This window comes from Heptranchias perlo, chromosome 4, assembly GCF_035084215.1.
Source record: "Heptranchias perlo isolate sHepPer1 chromosome 4, sHepPer1.hap1, whole genome shotgun sequence".
In the NCBI taxonomy this organism is placed as follows: Eukaryota; Metazoa; Chordata; class Chondrichthyes; order Hexanchiformes; family Hexanchidae; genus Heptranchias; species Heptranchias perlo.
Window position 1 is genome coordinate 103,213,076 of NC_090328.1, and position 27,417 is coordinate 103,240,492.

General features: G+C 45.8%; 1 protein-coding gene across 1 annotated transcript; it reads left to right on the plus strand.

The window, feature by feature from the left end:
* The first annotated feature begins 5,611 nt into the window (after positions 1-5,611).
* LOC137320660 (transmembrane protease serine 6-like) lies at positions 5,612-26,980 on the plus strand. Its single transcript, XM_067982339.1, has 6 exons — positions 5,612-5,714; positions 7,796-7,843; positions 9,098-9,260; positions 12,996-13,261; positions 18,668-18,804; positions 24,549-26,980. Exons 1-6 carry the CDS (start codon positions 5,612-5,614, stop codon positions 24,708-24,710), a joined length of 879 nt encoding a protein of 292 aa, XP_067838440.1. The 3' UTR covers positions 24,711-26,980.
* Positions 26,981-27,417: the final 437 nt, after the last annotated feature.

Below are 27,417 nucleotides of genomic sequence, written 5' to 3' on the forward strand. Positions count from 1 at the left end.
CCCATGCAAGTAAAATCAAATTCAATTAATCTGGTGGTAGCAAAAATAACCAACTGCATTTATATAGAATCATAGAATCATAGAAGTTACAACATGGAAACAGGCCCTTCGGCCCAACATGTCCATGTCGCCCAGTTTATACCACTAAGCTAGTCCCAATTTCCTGCACTTGGCCCATATCCCTCTATACCCATCTTACCCATGTAACTGTCCAAATGCTTTTTAAAAGACAAAATTGTACCCGCCTCTACTACTGCCTCTGGCAGCTCGTTCCAGACACTCACCACCCTTTGAGTGAAAAAATTGCCCCTCTGGACCCTTTTGTATCTCTCCCCTCTCACCTTAAATCTATGCACCCTTGTTATAGACTCCCCTACCTTTGGGAAAAGATTTTGACTATCTACCTTCTCTATGCCCCTCATTATATTATAGACTTCTATAAGATCACCCCTTAACCTCCTACTCTCCAGGGAAAAAAGTCCCAGTCTGTCTAACCTCTCCCTATAAGTCAAACCATCAAGTCCCGGTAGCATCCTAGTAAATCTTTTCTGCACTCTTTCTAGTTTAATAATATCCTTTCTATAATAGGGTGACCAGAACTGTACACAGTACTCCAAGTGTGGCCTCACCAATGCCCTGCACAACTTCAACAAGACATCCCAACTCCTGCATTCAATGTTCTGACCAATGAAACCAAGCATGCCGAATGCCTTCTTCACCACCCTATCCACCTGTGACTCCACTTTCAAGGAGCTATGAACCTGTACTCCTAGATCTCTTTGTTCTATAACTCTCCCCAACGCCCTACCATTAACGGAGTAGGTCCTGTCCCGATTCGATCTACCAAAATGCATCACCTCACATTTATCTAAATTAAACTCCATCTGCCATTCATCGGCCCACTGGCCCAATTTATCAAGATCCCGTTGCAATCCTAGATAACCTTCTTCACTGTCCACAATGCCACCAATCTTGGTGTCATCTGCAAACTTACTAACCATGCCTCCTAAATTCTCATCCAAATCATTGATATAAATAACAAATAACAGCGGACCCAGCACCGATCCCTGAGGCACACCGCTGGACACAGGCATCCAGTTTGAAAAACAACCCTCTACAGCCACCCTCTGTCTTCTGTCGTCAAGCCAATTTTGTATCCAATTGGCTACCTCACCTTGGATCCCATGAGATTTAACCTTATGTAACAACCTACCATGCGGTACCTTGTCAAAGGCTTTGCTGAAGTCCATGTAGACCACGTCTACTGCACAGCCCTCATCTATCTTCTTGATTACCCCTTCAAAAAACTCAATCAAATTCGTGAGACATGATTTTCCTCTCACAAAACCATCCTGACTGTTCCTAATTAGTCCCTGCCTCTCCAAATGCCTGTAGATCCTGTCCCTCAGCATACCCTCTAACAACTTACCCACTACAGATGTCAGGCTCACCGGTCTGTAGTTCCCAGGCTTTTCCCTGCCGCCCTTCTTAAACAAAGGCACAACATTTGCTACCCTCCAATCTTCAGGCACCTCACCTGTAGCTGTCGATGATTCAAATATCTCTGCTAGGGGACCCGCAATTTCCTCCCTAACCTCCCATAACGTCCTGGGATACATTTCATCAGGTCCCGGAGATTTATCTACCTTGATGCGCGTTAAGACTTCCAGCACCTCCCTCTCTGTAATATGTAAACTCCTCAAGACATCACTATTTATTTCCCGAAGTTCCCTAACATCCATGCCTTTCTCAACCGTAAATACCGATGTGAAATATTCATTCAGGATCTCACCCATCTCTTGTGGTTCTGCACATAGATGACCTTGTTGATCCTTAAGAGGCCCTACTCTCTCCCTAGTTACTCTTTTGCCCTTTATGTATTTGTAGAAGCTCTTTGGATTCTCCTTTGCCTTATCTGCCAAAGCAATCTCATGTCCCCTTTTTGCCCTCCTGATTTCTCTCTTAACTCTACTCCGGCAATCTCTATACTCTTCAAGGGATCCACTTGATCCCAGCTGCCTATGCATGTCATATGCCTCCTTCTTCTTTTTGACTAGGGCCTCAATCTTCCGAGTCATCCAAGGTTCCCTACTTCTACCAGCCTTGCCCTTCACTTTATAAGGAATGTGCTTACCCTGAACCCTGGTTAACACACTTTTGAAAGCCTCCCACTTACCAGACATCCCTTTGCCTGCCAACAGACTCTCCCAATCAACTTCTGAAAGTTCCTGTCTAATACCATCAAAATTGGCCTTTCCCCAATTTAGAATTTTAACTTTTGGGCCAGACCTATCCTTCTCCATAGCTATCTTAAAACTAATGGAATTATAATCACTGGTCCCAAAGTGATCCCTCACTAACACTTCTGTCACCTGCCCTTCCTTATTTCCCAAGAGGAGGTCAAGTTTTGCCCCCTCTCTAGTCGGGCCATCCACATACTGAATGAGAAATTCCTCCTGAATACACTCAACAAATTTCTCTCCATCCAAGCCCCTAATGCTATGGCTGTCCCAGTCAATGTTGGGAAAGTTAAAGTCCCCTACTATTACCACCCTATTTTTCTTGCAGCTGTCTGTAATCTCCTTACATATTTGCTCCTCAATTTCCCGTTGACTATTTGGGGGTCTGTAGTACAATCCTATCAAAGTGATCTCTCCCTTCTTATTTTTCAGTTCTATCCATATAGACTCAGTGGGCGAACCCTCGGATATATCCCCTCTCACTACTGCCGTGATGTTCTCCCTAATCAAGAACGCAACTCCCCCTCCTCTCTTACCTCCTGCTCTATCTTTCCTATAGCATCTGTACCCTGGAACATTGAGCTGCCAGTCCTGCCTCTCCCTTAGCCATGTTTCAGTAATAGCTATAACATCCCAGTCCCATGTACCCATCCATGCCCTGAGTTCATCTGCCTTGCCCATCAGACTTCTTGCATTGAAATAAATGCAGTTTAATCTAGACTTCCCTTGGTCTTTGCCCTGCTTTCTCAGACCATCTGTCCGGTCATGTTCTGTACACTCTCCCTTACTGCCTTTTGTTTCTGTCACCACTTTATTTCCCACTGACTTCCTGCATCGGTTCCCATCCCCCTGCCACATTAGTTTAAACCCTCCCCAACAGCACTAGCAAACACTCCCCCAAGGACATTGGTTCCAGTCCTGCCCAGATGCAGACCGTCCAATTTGTACTGGTCCCACCTCCCCCAGAACCGGTTCCAATGGCCCAGGAATTTGAATCCCTCCCTCTTGCACCATCTCTCAAGCCACGTATTCATCCTAGCTATCCTGTCATTCCTACTCTGACTGGCCCGTGGCACTGGTAGCAATCCTGAGATTACTACCTTTGAGGTCCTACTTTTTAGTTTAACTCCTAACTCCCTAAATTCAGCTTGTAGGACCTCATCCTGTTTTTTTACCTATATCGTTGGTGCCTATATGCACCACGACAACTGGCTGTTCACCCTCCCCCTCCAGAATGTCCTGCAGCCGCTCCGAGACATCCTTGACCCTTGCACCAGGGAGGCAACATACCATCCTGGAGTCTCGGTTGCGTCCGCAGAAATGCCTGTCTATTCCCCTTACAATCGAGTCCCCTATCACTATAGCTCTGCCACTCTTTTTCCTGCCCTCCTGTGCAGCAGAGCCAGCCACGGTGCCATGAACCTGGCCACTGCTACCTTCCCCTGGTGAGCCATCTCCCCCAACAGTATCCAAAACGGTATACCTGTTTTGGAGGGAGATGACCGCAGGGGACCCCTGCACTGCCTTCCTACTCTTCCTCTGTCTGTTGGTCACCCATTCACTATCTCCCTCAGTAATTTTTATCTGCGGTGTGACCAACTCACTGAACGTGCTATCCACGACTTTCTCAGCATCGCGGATGCTCCAAAGTGAGTCCATCCGCAGCTCCAGAGCCGTCAAGCGGTCAAACAGTAGCTGCAGCTGGACACACTTCCCGCAGGTGAAGGAATCAGGGATACAGGAAGGATCCCTGAATTCCCACATCCCACAAGAGGAACATGACACGGCTGTGGGATCTCCTGCCATGACTTAACCCTTAAGTTAGCTTAACAACAACTACAATGTCAAGAGAAAAAAAAGGAAAGAAAAACTACTTACCACTCCCTTTAAGGAGTTTACTCCTTTAAATTGTTCTTAATTTAGAGAATGTTAACTACACTAGGGACCTTGATTTACTAAAAAAAAAACGCTACTTCCTATAAGACCTGCAGACCTTCCCTTTCTTTTTACTTTAGTTACTGTAGATAAGTAGAAATACTCACCTGAACCTACTCACCAATCAGATGCCTCCCCTGTGTCGCGTCCCGATCTGATTCCTGACGTCACTTCGAACTCGGTCGCAGCTCCGCTCGGCTCGGCTCGGCTCCTCTCAGCTGTTCTCAGCGCTCTGAAATCCCGCCTTTTATCGGACGCTCCCTCTGCTCCGCTCCTCTCAGCTGTTCTCAGCGTTCTGAAATCCCGCCTTTTATCGGACGCTCCCTCTGCTCCGCTCCTCTCAGCTGTTCTCAGCACTCTGAAATCCCGCCTTTTATGGGATGCTCCCTCCGCTCGGCTCGGCTCCTCTCAGCTGTTCTCAGCGCTCTGAAATCCCGCCTTTTATCGGACGTTCCCTCCGCTCGGCTCGGCTCCTCTCAGCTGTTCTCAGTGCTCTGAAATCCCGCCTTTTATCGGACGCTCCCTCCGCTCGGCTCGGCTCCTCTCAGCTGTTCTCAGCGCTCTGAAATCCCGCCTTTTATCGGACGCTCCCTCCACTCGGCTCCGCTCCTCTCAGCTGTTCTCAGCGCTCTGAAATCCCGCCTTTTATCGGACGCTCCCTCTGCTCCGCTCCTCTCAGCTGTTCTCAGCGCTCTGAAATCCCGCCTTTTATCGGACGCTCCCTCCGCTCGGCTCGGCTCCTCTCAGCTGTTCTCAGCGCTCTGAAATCCCGCCTTTTACGACCCCAGGATGTCCCAAAGTGTTTTACAGCCAATGAAGTACTTCTGAAGTGTAGTCAGTGTTGTAATGTAGAAAACGTGGCAGCCAATTTGTGCACTGCTAGATCCCACAAACAGCTATGAAATAAATGACCAGATAATTTGTTTTAGGTTTTGGTTGAGGGATAATTGTTGACAAGGCACCGGGAGAACTCCCCTACTCTTCTTTGAAATATGTCCACCTGAGAGGGCAGACAGGGTCTTGGTTTAACATCTCATCTGAAAGACAGCACCTCTGACAGTGCAGCATTCCCTCAATGCTGTACTGGAGTGTCAGCCTAGGTTATGTGCTGGATTGGGTATTGAACTCACAACCTTCTGACTAAATACGTCAATGACCAAATGGACTTTGCAATAAAAGAGAATGATCTTCAGTAGAGGATACTGAATGAGCAAGACAAGGTATACTTCAGTTTGTAGATTTTTGCCAGTGTCCATCAAACACACTGCTCCATAAAATATAAAACTAAATGCTAATGCATGACAACAGCCAAATGTAGGAACAATACTTCCCCAATAGGTTTTCAAGTTTTGTATTAATAAAAACCAAATAAGCAATTTCCCGTTTTTTTTTCACAGAACCTGAGGATTATAAGAGCTTAAAATTTACTCTGGAAAATGAAATCTTCAAAAGGAGTTGTGTTGGTTCTTGTAGTCGTTGGTGTTATTCTGATCTTTTTGTCGGTAGCAGGTATTATTCTGACAATATTTCTGACAAGAGGTAAGAAGACAATCTGTCAGTTGATGCATGCTTCACATCTCTCAGACATGAGGGATTCAAAATTTAAAGTGAATCACTAAGATAATAGCATATATTTACATTCAACCACAACGACTTGCATTTATATAGCACTTTTAACATAGTAAAACGTCCCACGATGTTTCACAGGAGCATAATTGGACAAAAATTGACAGCGAGCCAAAGAAGGAGATATTAGGATAGGTGACTAAAAGCTTGGTTAAAGAGGCACGTCTTAAGAAGTGTCTTAAAGGAGGATAAAAGGTGGAGAGGTGGAGAGGTTTAGGGAGGGAATTCCAGAGTTTAGGGCCTACACGGCTGAAGCCACAGCCGCCAATGGTAGGGCGAAGGCAGTGGGGGATGCACAAGAGGCCAGAATTGGAGGGATGCGGAAATCTCGGAGAGTTGTAGGGTGGGAGAAGGTTACCGAGATAGGGAGGGCGAGACCATGGAGGGGTTTGAACAGGAAAATTAGACATTTTAAAATTGAGGCATTGGTGTACCAGAGTCAATGCAGGTCAGCGAGCACAGGGGTGATGGGTGAACGGAACTTGGTACGGGTTAATTTAACGGCAGAATTTATATGCATCCAAGTTTATGGAGGGCGGAAGATGAAAGATGGGAGATCGTCCAGGAGAGCATTGGAATATTTGATTCTAGAGGTAACAAAGGTATGGATGTGCGTTTCAACAGCGGATGAGCTGAGGCATGTTACGTAAGTGGAAGCAGGCGGTCTTTGTGATGGAGAGGATATGGGGTCAGAAGTTCAGCTCAGAGTCAATAGGATGCCGAGGCCATCATCTTAGATCCATAATTAAACTCCTGAGCTTGCAATCCTGAGTAAATGATCCTCACGTTCTAGTGTTCTCAATCAAACTGCTCCATTGAATGATCTCATTAGGTGGACATGTGATGTGAAGTTCTCCAATATCTGGTTAAGCTCTTCTATCATATCTCACAAATTCTTGGAGAGGATACAGGCTTGTCATCTGATATGTGTTCTTCTCCAGCATCCAATCTCTCTCTCTCTGTTGCAAGGTTCCTTGCCTCTGCTTTATTGATTCTATTATGGGTCATTATTCCTCTGAACTGCCTTGTCTCATTCCTCCTAAGCTCCAAATACATCATTCCACACATCTTCCTCCTATCTGACAGGTCACTGTGTTGAAATTGAAACTCGCCCTACTCAAAATCTTTTTTCCAAGTCCTGAAAACAATGACGCTCATTGCCTCTCTCACTCTTCCCTAGCATATCATGGAGTGGGACTCAGACCTGTAAACTTCTGACCCAGATGCAAGAGTACTAACTGAGTCAAGCTGGCACATACTGGGTGCCAAAAGGGGTAAAATTGCTTCATTCTCCAACAAAGATGTATCTCAACCTGATCAATATAAAAACTCACAAAGAGCCAGATTACTCTACTTTCTTGTTTAGTATTGCAAGTCGTAGATTTTTATAAGTAATAAACACTAAATAACACAAATTACAATTAGTTCTCACTTTTAAAACTGAGATACACATTTATTTTCTTAACTATTCACATTATTTTTCCTTCTTTTCTGTTAATGCTGTAAAGTCAAATCTAGCAGACATGATTCATGTGTTCTTTTTCAATTAAATGGTCTGTCAGATGAGACGATGAACCAAAACTCCATCTGCCTTCTCAGGTAAATGTAAAAGATCCTGTGACACCATTCGAAGAAGAGCAAGGGTGTCCTGGCCAATGTTTATCCCTCAACATCACTAAAATAGATTATCTGGTCATTTATCTCATTGCTGTTTATGGAACCTTGCTGTGCACAAATTGGCTGCTGCATTTCCTTACATTACAACAATTCTACACTTCAATATTAATTGGCTGTGAAGAGCTTTGGGACATTCCTGAAGGCTCTATATAAATGCAAGTACATTAGTTTAATTAACCAATCAATCAAATTTTCACATTAAAAATGAGAAAAGGATAAGATGAAGAAAGCTGAGCTTCTTCTGCTCTGTTTCTATGTTGTTTGTTTCCAGTGCAGTTACAGTAACCTTGTACAAATATAATCCCTTTATCTTCCAGGTAATTTAACAGGTGGTGCAGCAACAAACCAGACTTCAGTAAATGCAAGTAAGTTGAACCTGTTCATTAGCAATTTTATTTGTAGCAGAATATAAGCTGTTTGTTCATCGCCTCTGTGCTCGCTAACCTACATTGGCTCCCGGTCCATCATGCCTCGATTTTGAAATTCCCATCCTCATGTTCAAATCCCTGCATGGCCTCACCCCTCCCTATCTCTAACCTCATCCAGCCCTACAACCTTCTGAGAACTCTGCATTCCTCCAATTCTGGCTTCTTGTGCATTCCCTCCTTCCTTTGCCACACCATTGGCGGCAGTGCCTTCAGCCGTCTAAGCCAACCTCTGGAATTCCCTCCCTAAACCTCTTCGCCTCTCCACCTCTCTCTCCTCCTTTAAGATGCTTCTTAAAACCTACCTCTTTGACCAAGCTTTTGGTCACCTGTCCTAATTCTTTAGCTCAGTGTCAATTTGTGTCTGATTACACTTCCTTGAAGTGCCTTGGGACATTAAAGACCCTATATAAATGCGAGTTGTTATTGTTTATGAAAGCTCGGTGGTGAACCGTGCTAACTCAGTCAAGGCTCCCACATGAATAATGGCCACTTGTGCGCAGTACACGAGAGTGACAGGCACCCATGGAACTCAAGGGAGGTAGTACCTTTAGAGAGGAGAGGAGAAAACTGGCGAGAAAAAAAAACAATGAGAAAAAAGAATGCAGTCTCCCAAACAGTGCTGAACCTTCAAAAAAAAGAAAGCATGGATTGAGAAAAGGCTATTGGTCCATCAAGCTTGCCCCTTCCACCAATTAATTACCATCAACCCAGTTACCAAACTAATTGAAACTGTTGAGGAAACTTTCAGTATAAATATTCCCTGATCCACAAACAAAACTCAAGCACGTATGCCCATCCTCACTTATCCACGATCACCCACCCTCCCCCAGCTCAACATCACAGTAACATACAGTATTTGATCATCTCAACCTTGGCAGGTATGCTTATCCCCATCAGTAAAGCCTTGTACAGAGGTAGCCTTTCAATGTAAGAATAATCTGTATGAACAGCAAGATAGGCTTTACAGTGCAGATTTTCTGAGTCTACATGGGTGGCAAAGTGTCTTGCATGGCACGAGTCTGCACTGAAAAAGGCAGTGGACCTGCAATTTTTCAATGCACACTAATGGTGTGCAAAGGCTCAGAAAAGCTACTCTTCCGTGTGCTAATTTTACTTGTGTCTTGTGAATGCTTCTATAAAATCCTTTCAAATGAGTGTATCAGAAACTAAACATTTCTGCACTTTGTACAGCTTGTGGCTCCAGACCTGGAATATCCAGTAGGATTGTTGGTGGGACAAACTCGGCGGATGGTGAATGGCCTTGGCAGGTTAGCCTCCAGATCGGATCACACGTCTGTGGTGCTTCCATCATCTCTGACAGATGGCTCATCTCTGCAGCTCACTGCTTTCAGAAGTAATTAAGATTTTCCATTTATCCACATTTTCATTTTACAAAAGGGCAGGTTTTCTATAAAAATGTAACTTGGCTTTGTAATTCCGAAGAGGTTCTCCCTGCCTCCCATTATAATTTTGGAAGATCATTGGTGGAAAAACTGTGTAAATGGCGGAAAACGACCATTTGTACCATTTCTCTGGCAGTTCCGCCAGTCTCCCATTGAAGTTAGAGCAGGAAACCAGGAGAATCCCCTGTGGTATTTCTGGGTCAACATGCCTACTTGTCTTTTCAGTGGGGCCATCGGTGGGTTGAGGCCACAAGTACAGTCCCGATGAGCAGAAGCAATGGGCTAGTCAGATTCAGGAAAACTACTTTGCAACGGTTTTCCCAATGAGGGCGGGCCCTTTACCGCTGAGCGCATGGAAATGTTAACTAAAAATGCAGCTACTACACGACTAACCTGTGCACTCATCAGGGAATGTTAACATGCTGATGAGAAAAAGGAAAATAAATTATAATGTGGCTTTAGTTTATAGCCACCCAAGGTACTATTTATTGTGGCCAACCTATTCATTTTCTTTTGCAAGTGTCTGACTTCTGCTTGGTCGTTGCCAACAACAGCAAAACTAAGATCGGGAAGCTGCCATGGGAATTTTGGTTGCAAATACATAAGGACATAAAGTATAGTACACAAAAAAAGTCCTGTTCTGTTCGGTTTTAGTGTCCTAATATCCTAACCAACTAAATGAATACCTGCTAACATATTAGAAACCAAAGCTAGGTCTTGCTCTTGGTCTCAGTCTAGACCTTCCTATCTCTCTCTACATAGATTTTTAGAATCACCAAAACTTTATAATATAGAAGGAGGCCATTCAGCTACCTGGGTCTTTGTTAGCTCTTTGTTACAGCAATCCTAAAATAATCTCAGTCCCTCACATTCTCCCCATAGCCTTGTATCTTCTTCTGTTTCAAATATTTACCAATGCACAAATGTTCAAGGTGGACTCCTCCATTCTCTATGCTATTGTGGAAAGTGTGCATGGCACTTCTGCCAGTACCTCACAAATTTGCTGCTGTCCCTCTATGATTCTTCTTTTCATCGGTGATCCTGGGGTTCAGCATCTATGTCCAGCTGAGCAGAGCTTAGAGAGGAGTGCACCCCCCAACGCGGACCCTCCAAAGCTGTCCCTGCCAAAAGTGTCTGCTCGTACTCACTTGTGAACTGTGACTCACCAGGTGAAAACCCAACCAGCTGTCTAACAGGACCCACCGAAGTAAGAACATACGAAATAGAAACAGGAGTAGGCCATACGGCCCCTCGAGCTTGCTCCGCCTTCAAAAAGATCAGGGCTGATCTTCGACTTTAACTCCATTTTCCCGCCCGATCCCCATATCCCTTGATTCCCTTAGAGTCCAAATATCTATCGATCTCAATCTTGAATATACTCAACAACTGAGCATCCACAGCCCTCAGGGGTAGAGAATTCCAAAGATTCATAACTCTCACAGTGAAGAAATTTCTTCTCATCTCAGTCCTAAATGGCCGACCCCTTATCCTGAGACTATCCCCCCTAGTTCTAAACCTCCAACCAGGGGAAACATCCTCTCAGCATCTACCCTGTCAGAATCTTATATGTTTCAATGAGATCACCTCTCATTCTTCTAAACTCCAGAGAGTATAGGGCCATTCTACTCAACCTCTCCTCATAGGACCACCCTCTCATCCCAGGAATCAATTTAGTGGAACTTTGTTGCACTGTCTCTAGGGCAAGTATATCCTTCATTCGGTAAGGGGACCAAAACTGTACACAGTACTCCAGGTCTGGTCTCACCAAAGCCCTGTACAATTGTAGCAAGACTTCCTTACTCTTGTACTCCAAACCCCTTGCAATAAAGCCAAACATACCATTTGCCTTCCTAATTGCTTGCTGTACCTGCATGTTAACTTTTGTGTTTCATGTACAAGGACACCCAAATCCCCCTGAACACCAACATTTAATAGTTTCTCACCAATTAAAAATATTCTGTTTTTCTATTCTTCCTACCAAAGTGAATAACCTCTCATTTCCCCACATTATACTCCATCTGCCACCTTCTTGCCTACTCACTTAACCTGTCTATATCCCTTTGCAGACTCTTTGCACCCTCCTCACAGCTTACTTTCCCATCTAGCTTTGTATCGTCAGCAAACTTGGATACATTACACTCTGTCCCTTCATCTAAGTCATTAATATAGATTGTAAATAGCTGAGGCCAAAGCACTGATCCTTGTGGCATCCCACTAGTTACAGCCTGCCAACCTGAACATGACCTGTTTATTCCTACTCTCTGTTTTTTGTGATGGAGTAGGCTTGACAAGACAGATTGACAGGGGGGTGTTGTACACCACAGGACGTAGGTGAATCTGCAACAGAAGTGCGAGTATTTGCGCTGGCGCCTGGTAGTACCTCCTGCAATGGTGCACCCTCAGAAGGAGTCAGGTCCTCTAAGGAATGGTCCTCAAGAAAGTCGACAGGCTGCTGCTGTACACATGAAGGCCCCGGAGGAGAGAAGAAACGGATATGAATTAGTACTGGCAACGTAACAATGTTGTCACTCAGCATAATTACGCTTATCATGTTTCACTAATTGCTGAAATTAAGTCAACATGACTGAGCCTTATATGAGATGTGGGTCAGAGATATTTTTAATTCTGTCACCAGGCAGCTGCGAAGTCCTAGTCCCTCCATCTCCGATGGACAGGGATGCAGAGATGCCACTGATCCACATTGCCTCTTCCTCTGAAACTGTCAGCTGCTCAATCTGTGGTCGGTAACCTCCGATCCTCTCCCTCTCCTTTGTGTTTTGTGCTTGCTTCTCCTCCAACAGGGGAAACAACAGATCTATGAGTGAGCATGTGTTCACCCGATGGATGCAGTTTATTCGGTGAGGGTGATTATCAGGCAGTTGTATTATATTGCATAAGGATTGGGGTGAGTGGAAGTGGTGGATGGATAAATGGGGAGGTGAGGAAGTGCAAAGAAAGTGAACGAAGGGTGCTCTTGAAACTTAAGTGGGTGTAAGGAGTGATGTGATGGAGTGGACAAGACAGAGTGAGGGGGGGGCGGTGGTGTTGTACACCACAGGATGTAGGTGAATGTGCAACTGTACTCACCTTTCCTGACCTGGTAGGTCACTAAATCGTTTCCTGCATTGAATCCAGGTACCAGGAACTATACTCATGCAGCTGACCTCCTCAGCCACCTCTAACCATGCCTTCTTGGTAACAGCAGCAGGTTTTTTCCTTCGGTTGCTGGGGAAGATTATTTCCTTCCTGCTCCTCACTGCACCCAGCAGTACATCAAGTGAAGCGTCGTTAACCCAGGATGCAGCCCTTGACCGTCCAGAATCCATGATAAAACTTGTCCCTCTCTTTGTATAAACGTCTAACTCCTCCAAATTCCATCTTTGGATTGGCCCTTTAAATAGTCGAGTTGCGATTGCGTTGTGCGAGTGCACATCGCCCATTGGAGACACAAAGCCCGGAAGTAAAATTATAATTTGCCAGCCATGTTGAAATTGGACATTCCAATGTGCCGAAACCTCTTCTGGGTTTCACCCCCGCTATCGCGCCCCCCTCTCACCCCCACTCAGAACCTGCCTCTGCGCTATTATGGAGCCCAAATGGTCAGCTCAGGGATGATCAGTAGACAAAGGTTGCACATAAATGTTCCCAGTATGATTGACATTGTGTATATTCCTGTTTGTTTTAAGTGGATTTGCCAACCCTTCAAGTTGGACAGCTTACATGGGATCAATATTTGTTGGACAAGGTACATCTAGAACCATCAGAAGAATCCGCACCCATCCCAACTATAACATTCCAATCAAATTTAACTTTGACATCGCAGTACTGGAGCTTTCTACCCCTCTCACTTTCAATAACTTCATCCAGCCAATTTGTCTCCCATCGAGTAGTAAAGTCCTCTCTGCTGGTCGAAGCTGCACAATCACAGGATGGGGGACACTTGCCTTTCAAGGTTAGATTTTTGTTAGTCTACAACTTTGACTTTATTCTGACGTCAATTGAATAGTTCTTCTTTTCTGCGATGTAGCTAGAGGTACTGTTTTTCTCATCTTTTCCCAGCTATTAATATTTTGGTGTTTATTTCATGTTTTAAGTACAGCAAATGTGTCAGATACAATAAATCATCATCAGCTGGAGTACTCTTTGCCCTTGTTACTCTTACCGGTAAACTGCCCATGGTATTGCCTGCGATCAATTAACGAGTATGTCTTTCTTTAATATACAAGGTAATAATGGAGTTGGGAGAGAAACTTAGGAAACTCATCCCACAAGGCCACCAGAGCCTGCTGAGAAAAATGGGCAATAATTGGTACATTGTGACAGCTGACACGGCAAAATTGAATGAGAAATGTTGACATAGCAATTTACAATGGGAAATGTTGACAGAGAAGAGTGACAACAGGAAGTAAGGGTTCTGGAGAGGAAGTGCACTCCCTGCACAAGGTTTTTAATGGTATAACATTTTTATGGGTTTTGTATAGTGGAAGCAAAATATTTTAGCTCAATGGAATAATGATGAACATGAAGCCCAACTCAAAAATCCAAAATGGCTCTAATTGGGTCAATATGCTAAAACTCAAATTTACCCAATTCTGTAATTTTAGGATTTGGAGGTGAATTCTGCAGTCTTGCAGTGGGGATGTGTCCATTCACACCTTACTAGTTAAGTAAAGAGATTATTATGTGTCTTTATGTTGGGAATACGTTCAATTTCCTTGATGTCAATTAAACCACTGCGAAACCTTTATAGATCAATTTCTTTTACGCTGGGAAACATGGGCAAGAATTGATATCATTCGGCTCGCCTGGCCGGCCTCTCATCTTCCACCCTCCATAAACTTAAACTCATCCAAAACGCTGCTGCCCGTATTCGAACTAGCATCAAGTCCCATTCACCCATCACCCCTGTGCTTGCTGACCTACATTGGCTCCGGGTCGACCAACACCTTGATTTTAAAATTTTCATCCTTGTTTTCAAATCCCTCCATGGCCTCGCTCCTCCCTATCTCTGTAACCTCCTCCAGCCATATAACCCTCTGAGAACGTTCGTTGATCCAATTCTAGCCTCTTGTGCATCCCCCACTTCCTTCGCCCCACCATTGACGGCCGTGCCTTCTGCTGTTTAGGCCCTAAGCTCTGGAATTCCCTCCCTAAACCTCTCCATCTCTCCACCTTCTCTCCTTCTTTAAGGCGCTTATCAAAGCCTATCTCTTTGACCAAGCTTTCGATCGCCTGTCCTGATGTCTCCTTATTTCGCTTGGTGTCAATTTTTGTCTGATAACGCTCCTGTGAAGCGCCTTGGGATGTTTTACTAGGTTAAAGGCACTATATAAATGGAAGTTGTTGTTGTTGATTTGCATACTTGAGTTGCAAATTTCTAGCTATAACTGAGATTGATAATTTATGCTGAAACAGGAACAACTTTATGCTGTAGGCTTCTGGCTACTGAGAGCTGGTTAGACACTGCCCAAACTCATTCTATATGAGATTCTTACAGTTGATAAGCAAAAAAAACTTTTATCCCCAAAGTTGTGAAGATGTAAATCTACCCAAATGTCTCCCCCAGTCCCCCCAAAATGTTCACAATGGGTGGAAAAATCAGGTGTAGTATTTTTATAAAACATTTCAAATAGGAACATAAGAATAGGAGTAGGCCATTCAGCCCCTCGTGCCTGCTCCACCATTTGATAAGATCATGGCTGATCTGTGATCTAACTCCATGGGCTCGAATTTAGCAGGCCTGCGGGTTCCCAGCGGGTGGTCCTCCGGGAGCGTCGAAAACGCGAACGGCGAAATTAGTGGGTTGCCCACGCGATCGTAGGAGGCAACCCACTAATAGGATCCAATTACCTGCTCCTCCGGGGTCCACGGCGCTGGCCTGCGCGTCGGTCGGGCTGCGCATGCGCAGTACGATCTGTCAGCTGGAGGCTCTCTAGTTAAAGGGGCAGTCCTCCACTGACAGATGCTGCAACCAATGGGACAAATTGCAGCATGGAGCAGCCCAGGGGGAAGGCTGCTCCCAGTTTAATGATGCCTCACCCCAGCTATCATCAGATGGGGTGAGGAGGAGGGGGAGGACACAGATCTTCCCCCCGGCGGGCGGGAGGAAGCGGCCTGCCTCTGCCACCAAGAAGGCCTGGCTCGAGGTGGCAGAGGGGGTCACCTGCGCCACCAACATATGGCCCACCTGCATACAGTGCAGGAGGCTCTGCAATGACCGCAGTAGGTCCGCCACAGTGAGAACACAAAGTCTTTCCCCTACACTCCGTCTGCCACAACACTGCCCCCACCCCAAATCTCCTTCGGCACCGCCAACACTATTCTGTCACATCACCCTTCAGGCCCACTCAAACCCCATCCTCATCTTACCTCCACCTACTCACCTCGCCAGTACTCGTCCTGCCACTAACACGCGACCCAATCCTCATACAATCTCATGGCTCCATCCCATACTCACCCTCTCGTGCATCTCCCTCACGGCCAGCCTCACTCAACCTGCCACCACCTGTGCTGCAGCCACAGGGCATGCATCACATATGTGCAGTAGGCAGGGTAAGGCAAGCGTCTCGTCAGCATGAAAGGGGTGCACAAGGGTATCTGAGGGTTTGTCATGGGTGTTACCCATATTGAATTTCAGAGCCACAAACAGCACACATTATATTGACACCACCACTGCCATGTCTCCGCGAATCCTGTCCGTTGTGTCCAATAATGCCCGCTCCTGGGTATCACTATGAGGACCCACCACTGATGCCACCCATCGTGTTACTGCAGAGTAGGTGCAGGTGTATTTGCAGGGCTCGTCCGCGCAGACGACTGAGAGACATCGGCGGTGTAGCCGGCTGCACCCTGGAAGGATGCGGAGGAGAAGGTGTGGAGGGCAGTGGTGACTTTGCCAGCGACAGGTAAGCAGTTGGTGCTGGGGCCAGCCAGGAGCAGCTCGGCATGAAAGAGGCTGCAGATCTCCACGACTACATGTCGAGCGAATCTGCGCCTCCCTGTGCACTGCTGCTCGGAGAGGTCCGGGGAGCTGCGCCTCGGTCTGTGGACCCTGTGGCGAGGGTAGTGCCCTCTGCGACGCGTCTCTCTCTGCGGTAGCCCTCCCTCCTGCTGTGCAGGTGGGCGTGCAACCACACCGTGTTGGGGGGATCCACGTCTCTGCGGCGGACGGCGTGGACTGCGAGGCTGCTGGTGCTGGTCATGCTCTTCGTCCTCCGAGGGTGTCCACACACCACCCAACTGGCAGGTGTTGGTCTGAGGGGTTGTGCAGGGTAGGTGTGTGGGTCCTCGGACTGGGGCTGCGGTTTCGTGTCGGTCTGTCCTCTGGCTTGGCCGGGGGGTGGTGGGGGGCAGGGGTTGCCCTATGTGACGCGGTGGCCTCCTGCGTGGGTGAGGGCTCTCCCCCGTGGAGTGCACCTTGGCACCTGCCACAGGCTGCTGGCTGCAACACGCCTGGTTTGAAAGGTACTGTTTCCCCCAGTGTGTGAAACTGACTGCCTTGAACCTAAAATCCCACACTTCCTCTTTTGACAGCTGCTTCAGCTCATTAACTGACCACAACGAGCAAGTTAAGTACTCTCAAGTGGAACCCCGCTGGCTTTAATTGCCTGCGGGATTCCCACCAGCGGGGCTTGCGCGCGCAGGCCTGCACGTCAGCGCGGTACCCGGAAGTGGCCGGGATTTCGTCCGAATCCGGTCACGTGACCGGAGATCGGGATTTTCGGGGCCCCCCCGCTGGAAACCCGCAGGTAGCCCGACCCTAAAATCGAGCCCCATATACCTGCCTTTGGCCCATATCCCTTAATACCTTTGGTTGCCAAAAAGCTATCTATCTCACATTTAAATTTAGCAATTGAGCTAGTATCAACTGCTGTTTGCGGAAGAGAGTTCCAAACTTCTACCACCCTTTGTGTGTAGAAATGTTTTCTAATCTCGCTCCTGAAAGGTCTGGCTCTAATTTTTAGACTGTGCCCCCACTCCTAAAATCCCCAACCAGCGGAAATAGTTTCTCTCTATCCACCCTATCTGTTCCCCTTAATATCTTATAAACTTCGATCAGATCACCCCTTAACCTTCGAAACTCCAGAGAATACAACCCCAATTTGCGTAATCTCTCCTCGTAACTTAACCCTTGAAGTCTGGGTATCATTCTAGTAAACCTACGCTGCACTCCCTCCAAGGCCAATATGTCCTTCCGAAGGTGCGGTGCCCAGAACTGCTCACAGTACTCCAGGTGCGGTCTAACCAGGGTTTTGTATAGCTGCAGCATAACTTCTGCCCCCTTGTACTCGAGTCCTCTAGCTATAAAGGCCAGCATTCCATTAGCCTTCTTGATTATTTTCTGCACCTGTTCATGACACTTCAATGATCTATGTACCTGAACCCCTAAGTCACCTTTGGACATCCACTGTTTTTAACTTTTTACCATTTAGAAAGTACCCTGTTCTATCCTTTTTTGATCCAAAGTGGATGACCTCACATTTGTCTGCATTGAATTCCATTTGCCACAGTTTTGCCCATTCACCTAATCTATCAATATCGCTTTGTAATTTTATGTTTTCATCTACACTGCTTACAATGCCACCAATCTTTGTGTCATCGGCAAACTTAGATATGAGACTTTCTATGCCTTCATCTAAGTTGTTAATAAATATTTTGAACTTGATAATATATCAGTTATTTTGTATACATTTTACATACGTACACTACTTAAAATGTCTAATCAAACATAAAATTTGTGTACAGGAATAATAGGAGATCAGGGCCTAGAAATTTGTTGACCCAATGCCCATTTTAGAACGGGTGCCTGAGTGACCAATATGGCAGGCAGCGCGTGTGCACACATCCCGCTCAGGTTGTGGGCCACTTGCCATATTGGTAAAGGTTGTAGTATATGCATCCAGGGCCCATATGTGAAACAGGTCCTTTGCTTATGTAAATAGGGGGCCTAGCATCTGTTTCAGGACTCCTTCCTGAAATTGGGCTGCTCTGAATGCTGCCGGTACCGGGCCAATTGTGTTCAGGATAACCAAGTCTGCATGCAGCCTTAAAGGGACTGCTGGAGGCCACAACCAAAAAGGTAAGTTATTTAAAAAAATACTTACCTGAATGTGGAGCCAGGAGGAGCAGGAGTGCTCCTCCCAGCTCCACAGCTGTTGCTGGAAGATCGTTGCTGGCTCAAGTTTCTTTCTGGGCAACAGGAGGGCTACTTCAGGTTGGCCACTTCCAAGATTGAGCGTCCCATTATTATTATCCAAATGAAGACAGCAGGGCAGAGGTGAATTAACAGTCAAAAACCTGATCGTTTCTAACTAATGAACACAAGTGAAAATGTGTAACTTTTGATCCTTCTCTCCAGGCTCGCTTTCAACAATCCTTCAAAAAGCAGATGTGAACATCATTGGTGACACCAGATGCAGGAGAATCTATAGGAAAATGATTAGTGATAAGATGCTGTGCGCTGGTATCTTAGCAGGAGGAGTCGATGCCTGTCAGGTAGCCTTTTACCCCAAACAGATTGTTGATATACTTTTATTTATATTTGCTTAGGATATTAGCTCTGTCTTTTGAAGAAAATGCACTGGGGTAAATTTTAACCCCACGAACGGTGGGTTGGGGGCGGGTGGGAAGGTAAAAATTGTAAAAAACTAAAACCTGACCTAACCCGCTTCCAACCCACCCACTTCCGGCTACAACGGAGATGGGTCAGGGGGCTGGTGACCAATCCGCTCTCAGGAGGCGGGTTGGTCATTAAAATCTTTTAAGGAGTCTGCAAGCCTCCATTTTAATAGGTTTTATATTTTTAACTCCTGAGGACTGGGATTCCCAGGCCTTCTGCTTCACACCACAGGAGGCGAGAGAAGTGTTTCCTCCAGGCCCAACAAGCATACCTGCCAGGATCCCACCCACGCAATCGACCGACCCCACCCCCCCACCACGGTCTCCGTCCCCCCACCCCATGTCCAACCCCCACCCCCATGTCCGACCCCCCCACGATCTCCAAATCCCCCCCCACATCCTACTCCCCTCCATGATCTCCAACCCCCCCACATGTCCAGCCCCACCCCCGCACAATCTCTGACCCCCCCCACAATCTCCAAATCCCCCCCCCCACCGATCTCTGGCCCCCCACCGATGTCCAATTCCCCCATGACTGAGCCCCTGATGAGTGACATCCGATGACCTCTTCATGACCGACCCCCCCCTCCCCAAAGATCGCCATAATCCGGCGACTGACCCTCCCCCAATGACCGACCACCCCCCAGATGACCGACAGCCCACCCCACCCCCCCACCCGATATAAGACGTACCTGCTGCTCTCCTTCCGACTGACAGCCAGCCTGTCAATCTGGCTGTCTGTCGGGCGGGAAACCTACTGAAAAGAATTGAAACACGTCCCTACGTCAAAATCATAAGGGCATGCGGGAAACCCATACTTCCGGGTTTCCCGTCCGGAAATTCCCCGCCCCCCCCCCCCCCCACCACCACTCCTCTCTTCCCAGCTCGGCGTTAAAATTTACTCCATTATGTCACACTCATTCAAATGTAATGCAATAGACAAGGAGTATGTTAGAATCATAGAATCATAGAAAGGTTACAGCAGCGAAGGAGGCCATTCGGCCCATCGAGTCCGTGCTGGCTCTATGCAAGAGCAATCCCACTAGTCCCGCATCCCCGCCCGATCCCCGTAGCCCTGCAAATTTTTTCCTTTCAAGTACTTATCCAGTTCCCTTTTCAAGGCCATGATTGAATCTGCCTCCACCACCCCCTCGGGCAGTGCATTCCAAATCCTAACCACTCGCTGTGTAAAAAAGTTTTTCCTCATGTCACCTTTGGTTCTTTTGCCAATCATCTTAAATCTATGCCCTCTGATCCTTGACCCTTCCGCCTATGGGAACAGTTTCTCTCTATCTACTCTGTCTAGACCCTTCATGATTTTGAAAACCTCTATCAAATCTCCTCTCAACCGTCTTTATTCCAAAGAGAACAACCCCAGCTTCCCCAGTCTATCCACGTAAATATAATCCCTCATCCCTGGAATCATTCTAGTAAATCTTCTTTTCAGCCTCTCTAAGGCCTTCGCATCTTTCCTGAAGTGCGGTGCCAAAACTTGACACAATACTCCAGTTGTGGCCGAACCAATGTTTTATAAAGGTTCATCATGACTTCCATACTTTTGTGCCCTATGCCTCTATTTATAAAGCCCAGGATCCCGTATGCTTTTTTAACCACTTTCTCAACCTGCCGTGCCATCTTGAACAATTTGTGCACATATACCCCCAGATCTTTATGTTCATGTACCCCTTTTAGAGTTGTGCCCTCTAGTTTATATTGCCTCTCCTCGTTTTTACTACTGAAATGTATCGCTTCGCATTTTTCTGCGTTAAATTTAATCTGTCATGTGTCCACCCATGCCACCAGCCTGTCTATATCCTCTTGAAGTCTGTCACTATCCTCCTCACTGTTTACTACTCTTCCAAGTTTTGGGTTCATCAATGAACATTCCACAAGTCCATTTACTGATGTAAACTGCAGGTTCCAAATTGCTTTGAGCTGAATCTGAATCAACTAAAGGAAGTGCACCGTCCCTATGACAGATAGATTGTCAAATGCGGCAAAGAATCAATTCCAAGCTGACTTCTAATACATTTGAAACTATAAGAAATAATATTCAATGTTTTATGATGGGAAAAAGTCCTTCTGTCATTCCAGCAACTCCAGGCTGTAACTAGCTAGGAAAATGCTACAGCTTATTCTTACTCAATCCAGGGTCTGGGTCCTGCCTCCTGGTTTGCAGTTTTATTGGAAAAATGAGTTGCAATGGTTGAATGCAATCTCCACAGCAATACCCTATGTAATAAAAACAACAATTTGCATTTATATAGCACCTTTAACGTAAGAAAACGTCTCCAGGCACTTCACAGGAACGTAATCAGACAAAAATTGACACCGAGCCAAAGAAGGAGACACTGGGGGGAATTTTAACCTCCCATGAGGGGTGGGGGTGGGGTTAAAATTTCAAAAATCGGAAACCCGACCCCAACCCATCTCCAACACAAACACTTCCGGCTTTAACAGAGGCGGGTTGGGGGGGTGGGGGCGAGCGATTAAAATGCTCTCGACAGGGAGGTCCGTAACTTAAGTATTTTAATGAGGCTGCATGCCTCAAATTTTAGCAGGCTTTTAGATTTAACGCCTGCAGGCAGGGTTTCCCAGGGCTTGGGAAACCTGGCGAGAGCGGCTGGATCCAGCAGGTTAGTGCCTTTCTAGGACTGCTCATGGGCCAGGAGGAGCAGGCATGCTTCCCCTGGCCCACCAAGCAAACCTGATTCCCTCCCCGCGATCCGACCTCCCTCCCCGTCCCACGATCTTCCCAAGGCCTTTTCCAATCTCCTCCCGACCTCCGATCTCCCCCCGATCTCCCCAAAGCCTTTCCGATCTCCCCCCGACTTCTGATCTCTCCCTCCCTTCCACCCTCCTCTCCACTCCCTGGCTGTAGCCTGGTGCTGCAGGCCTTTCCGCATCACAGCTGGCTGTCGGCTGAGAAACGGAGATAAAATATTTAAATGAGGTCCTGCCGTTAAATTCGGGAGGAGCGCATTTCCAGGTTTCCTGGCCGCTACAACCCCTGCCCCCTCCCACTTCCCGCCGCTCCCTCCACGCCTCCCCATAAATATTGGGGCCATTAGGACAGGCGACCAAACACATGGTCACCTGTCCTAATGGCCCCAATATTTAAGCAGCCTGCCCCTCCGACCAGGCAGTGGATCTGGCTGGATTTGGGCAGAAGTCTGATGAAATTTATGGAAATGAGGCCTGGCCATTAAAATCGGCCAGGGCTCGATGTCTCCATTGTTTCCAGGCACGCTGCCCACTTCAGGGCTCGCGCGCACCAATCCCGTGCCCCCATCCTGTTAAAATCGGGGGCTATAAGTCAGAAACAGGCCAATCAGCTCAACCAGTTGGTGTCGGCATTTACCCTCCATGCGAGCAAATAATTCTAATTGCTTGTACCCACCCTGTTCCCATTTCCCTTCAACCCTTTTTTCATCATCCACCTATCCACAGAAGAGGAGGAGCTCACCCTTCGCTCCCATCTTTGAGTCTGTGCCAGCAGGAGTTGGACCGGGAAGGCTCCACCTGGACATAACATGTGTAGCCTTGTAGGTTTTCAGCAGAATGCTCTGTTTATGCTCAAACCGAGAGACTGAATCTAGGTGTAAGTGATTCAAGGCACTGCCCCATTTATATTGAGGGTTGATTAATGCGTCGCCATGGTAATGCAAATACATGGCCTACATGCTTTATACCAGCTTCCCTCAAACTTGCTTTGGGAGCAGTTATCTGGGCTTCTCTTCTTACCTGTCCCATCCCAAGTGAAATGTAAGTTATGGGCCAGTCACGGTGCAGTTCGTGTATCATTGCAGCACTACTATAAATGTGGCTATAAATTATGATACATGAAGTGTGAGCATACTATTTGGCCTTCACACTGAACTGGAGTGAAACCATCTACTTAAAGTTTATAAATATAACCAGAGGACCACCTTCTTTCTGCTGCTGAAACCCTCCTCCTTGCCTTTGTTTCCTTTAGACTTGACTCTCTGGCTTCCCACCTTACACCGTCCATAAACTTGAGCTCATCCAAAACTCTGTTTCTCGTATCCTAACTTGCACCAAGTCCCGTTCACCCATCAGCCCCGTGCTCGATGAGCTACATTGGTTCCCCGTCCGCCAATGCCTCAATTTTAAAATTCTCATCCTTGTTTTCAAATCCATCCATGGCCTCGCCCCTCCCTATCTCTGTAACCTCCTCCAGCCCTACAACCCTCCGAGATCTCTGCGTTCCTCCAATTCTGGCCTCTTGCGCATCCATGATTTTAATCGCTCCCGCATTCGCAGCCGTGCCTTCAGCTGCCTAGGCCCTAAGCTCTGGAATTCCCTGCCTAAACTATTCCATCTCTCTACCTCTCTCTCCTCCTTTAAGACGCTCCTTAAAACCTACCTCTTCGACCAAGCTTTCGGTCACCTGTCTTAATATCTCTTTATGTGGCTTGGTGTCAAATTTTGTTTGATAACCCTCCTGTGAAGCGCCTTGGGATGTTTTACTACGTTAAAGGCGTTTTATAAATGCAAGTTGTTGTTGTTTGTTGTTGTTTAGATTGTTAACATTAATCAAAAGCAGACAGAGTAGTTGACTCTCTTATCGCATTAAATATTTCACTAGCGTTCCCAACACCAGCAAGTTCACCTAAAGTCTGGGTCTGCTGTAGGCTAATTGATAGAGATTGATTGCTATGATTAGTCAATAACTCCATTATCATTGTATCATGCGACGACCAGGATGGTAGAAGATGAACTGGGTGGGCCTTGGTCTTTTCTTGTCTAGCAATTCCTGTGTTCCTATTAACTTGCATCTATCTCAAGGTGCAGTGCTAAGAGACCCAGGTGTTCTGAGCTGGGATTTGTGTGTAATGAGGCAAGTGAGCTAAAAACAGCCCCTATCAGATGGGACAAACCAGCAAGTAAGAAATATAAGCACAAGTTGCTTGGGCATTGGGACAGAGATTGCCAGGAAACATGGGCCACGGATGTTCACATGTGCCAGAGCTTCTGACAGTCTCTGATATTGTGCCATCTAGTGTCTGCAGCTGGAAAATGCATACATGTAGAGGCACAGAAATTAAACTTTCTTCCATGTATTCTCTCTCATTTGTGCACAAGAACAATATCGATCCAGCTTGTGACATTATGATTCATCTTTCACCGCTGTTGTTTTTCTCAATCTCTCCCATTTTCTTTGTTCTTTGTTTCATTTTTCTCTCCCTTCTTTTGCTGAATTTTCTTCTGCTTCTCATCTCTTTTCCCTCCCGTCTTTCCTTTCTCTCTTGCGTTTTCCTCCGTTTCCTTTCTGTTCCTCTCCTTTTCCAGCTCACCTGTTTGCTCTTGCACGCCAGTCGACCAACGAAGAATTAATAGTGCAAGTTTAAATTTGTCAGGCCTTGCTAATATCGATTCATTTGGCTCTGGAATTTGAAATGTCACAAGAGATGGCAGAAAAGTCAAAAAAAATTTTTTGGGTGTGTGTGGAATTTCCTTCCTGTATCCATATTTCTGTTGGGAATGCTGTACTGACAGGAACACCATGCTATTTTGTAAATGTAACGGGTCTAAATAATTTCCCAGCAACATTACATATTTATAACTGCTGTTCATTTTCCTTCCTATTCCTCCTACAGGGTGATTCAGGAGGTCCATTAGTCTGTGAGAATCCTGACAACACTTGGTTTCTTGCTGGGATTGTGAGCTTTGGTATAAAATGCGCCAGACCTAATATACCTGGAGTCTATGCTCGTGTTACAGCTCTTAGAAACTGGGTGCACCAGGAAACTGGATTGTAGACGAGAATATTTCTAAGTCATGATGTGGCCCTCAAGACATTTTATACCTACTTCATGAACAAATTGTTTCTAAATAGCTATTCCTGGTGCTACAATTAAGCCACAAATGCAGTTTGTATCTCAATTCAACCCACAAGTTTCTAAATGTTTTTTTTTTGGGGGGGGGGTTGCGGGGGTGGGGAGAAGGCATGATCTGACGTTGGTAATGGTCCAATTCCATTGTTGGTTCATGAATGATCCAGGAGCAGAAATCCAAAATATAATTACAGCTTGATTAACGCATGGGGCTATGGGGGCCCTTACCCAGGGACCCCAGCTGAATATGTGGCTCCTGGTAAAACTCACCATAACACAGGAAAACTCCATACAACTGTCGGATCAGGTTAATTAAAGCATAGTACATTGTGACATGATTTCCTCGATTGTTAACGCAATGTGTGAACATTCTACGGACCCATTTCTTCATACGTTTTACTACAGGTTTGTGTCTAAATGGATTGTGGGGAGGGGAAATTGTGCGAGGATGCAGAGGGGCCCGAATGTTCTTGATGCCCATGGACCCAAGGATTCTGCGTCCGGCTCCCAGCTCTGTTATATTTTTTAATCTGATGGAAGTTTGCATGAGGGTAATTTTGACTTTGGGCAATAGTGTAAAACAGGCAATATTGGATCGGCCGCCCTTTTTATGAAGTCAATGGAAAGGAAAATCGGGAGAGATGTATAACAGGCAGCCGATCCCATCTCACCCATTTTACACTGTCGTCAAAAGTCAAAATTACCCTCCTTATGTCTAAAATGAATAAATATCAATTGAGCTTTTAAAGGGATTTTTCATAGTGATAAAAGAAGATATTGTAGAAAACAACCATCACTCAACACAATGATTGTTTCCTATTGACCGTTACTTGGTTAGGGCTTAGAATCAATCTAAAATACAATGTGGGGTTTACACTATCCATTAATATTTCTCAAGTGTGCAGCATTTTATATTTTTCTTTAATATTTGCATCAGGAACATTGAGAACACCATCAATGTCTGTAGCATGGGAGATTAGGTGCAGCAGTGGGTTAAATCACTGCCCTAGGCTGCTGGATGAAATTCTCCTCTATGCTGCCTGTAAGGTCTCCGTGTTGAATAAATCTGAGATGGAATCAGGACGTGCAGTTGGTTAGCTTTGTCTGTATGCTGGGTGTAAGGACGCTCTGTAAGATAAGTTTTAACATTTTTCAATCCACAGGAACAGGAGTAGGCCATTCAGCCCCTCGAGCCTGTTCTACCATTCAGTTAGATCATGGATGATCTGTATCTCAACTCCATTTATCTGCCTTGACCTAACAAAACTCTATCAATCACAGTCTTCAAAATTTCAATTGACTCAGCATTCACAGTCTTTTGGGGGAGATAGTTTCAGATTTCCACTATCTTTTGAATGAAAAAGTACTTCCTGATTTCACTCCTGAATGGCCTAGCTCTAATTTAAAGATTGTGCACTCTTTTTCTGGACTCCCAGTTCCAAGTGGGCACAGGCCTAAAGCACAAGATTGGCACTAATTAGCAATGTTGTTCACATCAGCTCAAGGCCGATCAGTATGGGAAATAGAAAAATATTGGTGCAGTAGGGAGTGCACTTCAGAGAACTGCATGGTTGAGCCAGAGTGGCAGAGTAGTGGGAGCTTTGGTCTGTGTCTGGTTGTGTTGTGCCTAATCTGGAAATGCTGGATGCTGATAATGACTTCTCCAAGTACATCTCTCACCTTGATGAGCACAAAAAAAAACTCTGCAGTTTTAAGCATGTTCCTAGTGTCAAATTTTGTTTGATAATGTTCCTGTGAAACGCCTTGGGATGTTTTATTATGTTAAAGATGCTATATAAATGCAAGTTGTTGTTGTCTCCACAATTCCATCCAGATTTGCACTAAATAGACAATCTTGCTCAACGAGGCCCAAAAGGTAACCAGAATGATACCAGCACGTAAAGGGGTCAATTATGAGGCCAAGTTGCATAAACTTGGCTTGTATTCCCTTGTATGTACAAGATTGAGGGGTGATCTAATTGAAGTGTTTCAAATGTTTAAAGAATTTGATGGGGTGGATACGGAGAAATTAAAGCTGGAAAATCAAGAACAAGGGGACTTAATCTTAAAATTAGAGCTAGGCCATTCTAGCTCTGTTGTATACATATTTTTTTTAAAAATTATATTTGATTAAAAATAGTATATGTTCAAAACAAATAAATATCAAATGTGCAATAAATATTTGTTATTCTGAACACATAGTGTGTGAGTGTACGTATATTATACACTTCAGGTATTAACTGCTTTCCTCTACAGCCCTACATTTTAGCGTCTTTTGCGAACACTTTACACAAACTGAAGACCATGAAAAATTACATTGAATTATAGAAAGTTACGGCGCAAAAGGAGGCCATTCGGCCCATCGTATCCACACCAGCCGAAAAAGAGCTATCCAGCTTAATCCCACTTCCCAGCACCCTGTAGGTTATGACACTTCAAGTGCACATCCAAGGACTTTTTAAATGAGTTGAAGATTTCTGCCTCTACCACCCTTTCAGGCAGTGAGTTCCAGACCCCTACCAACCTCTGGGTGAAAAAATTTCTCCTCAGCTCCTCTCTAATCCTTCTACCAATTACTTTAAATCTATGCCCCCTGGTCACTGACCACTCTATCTAGGCCCCTCATAATTTT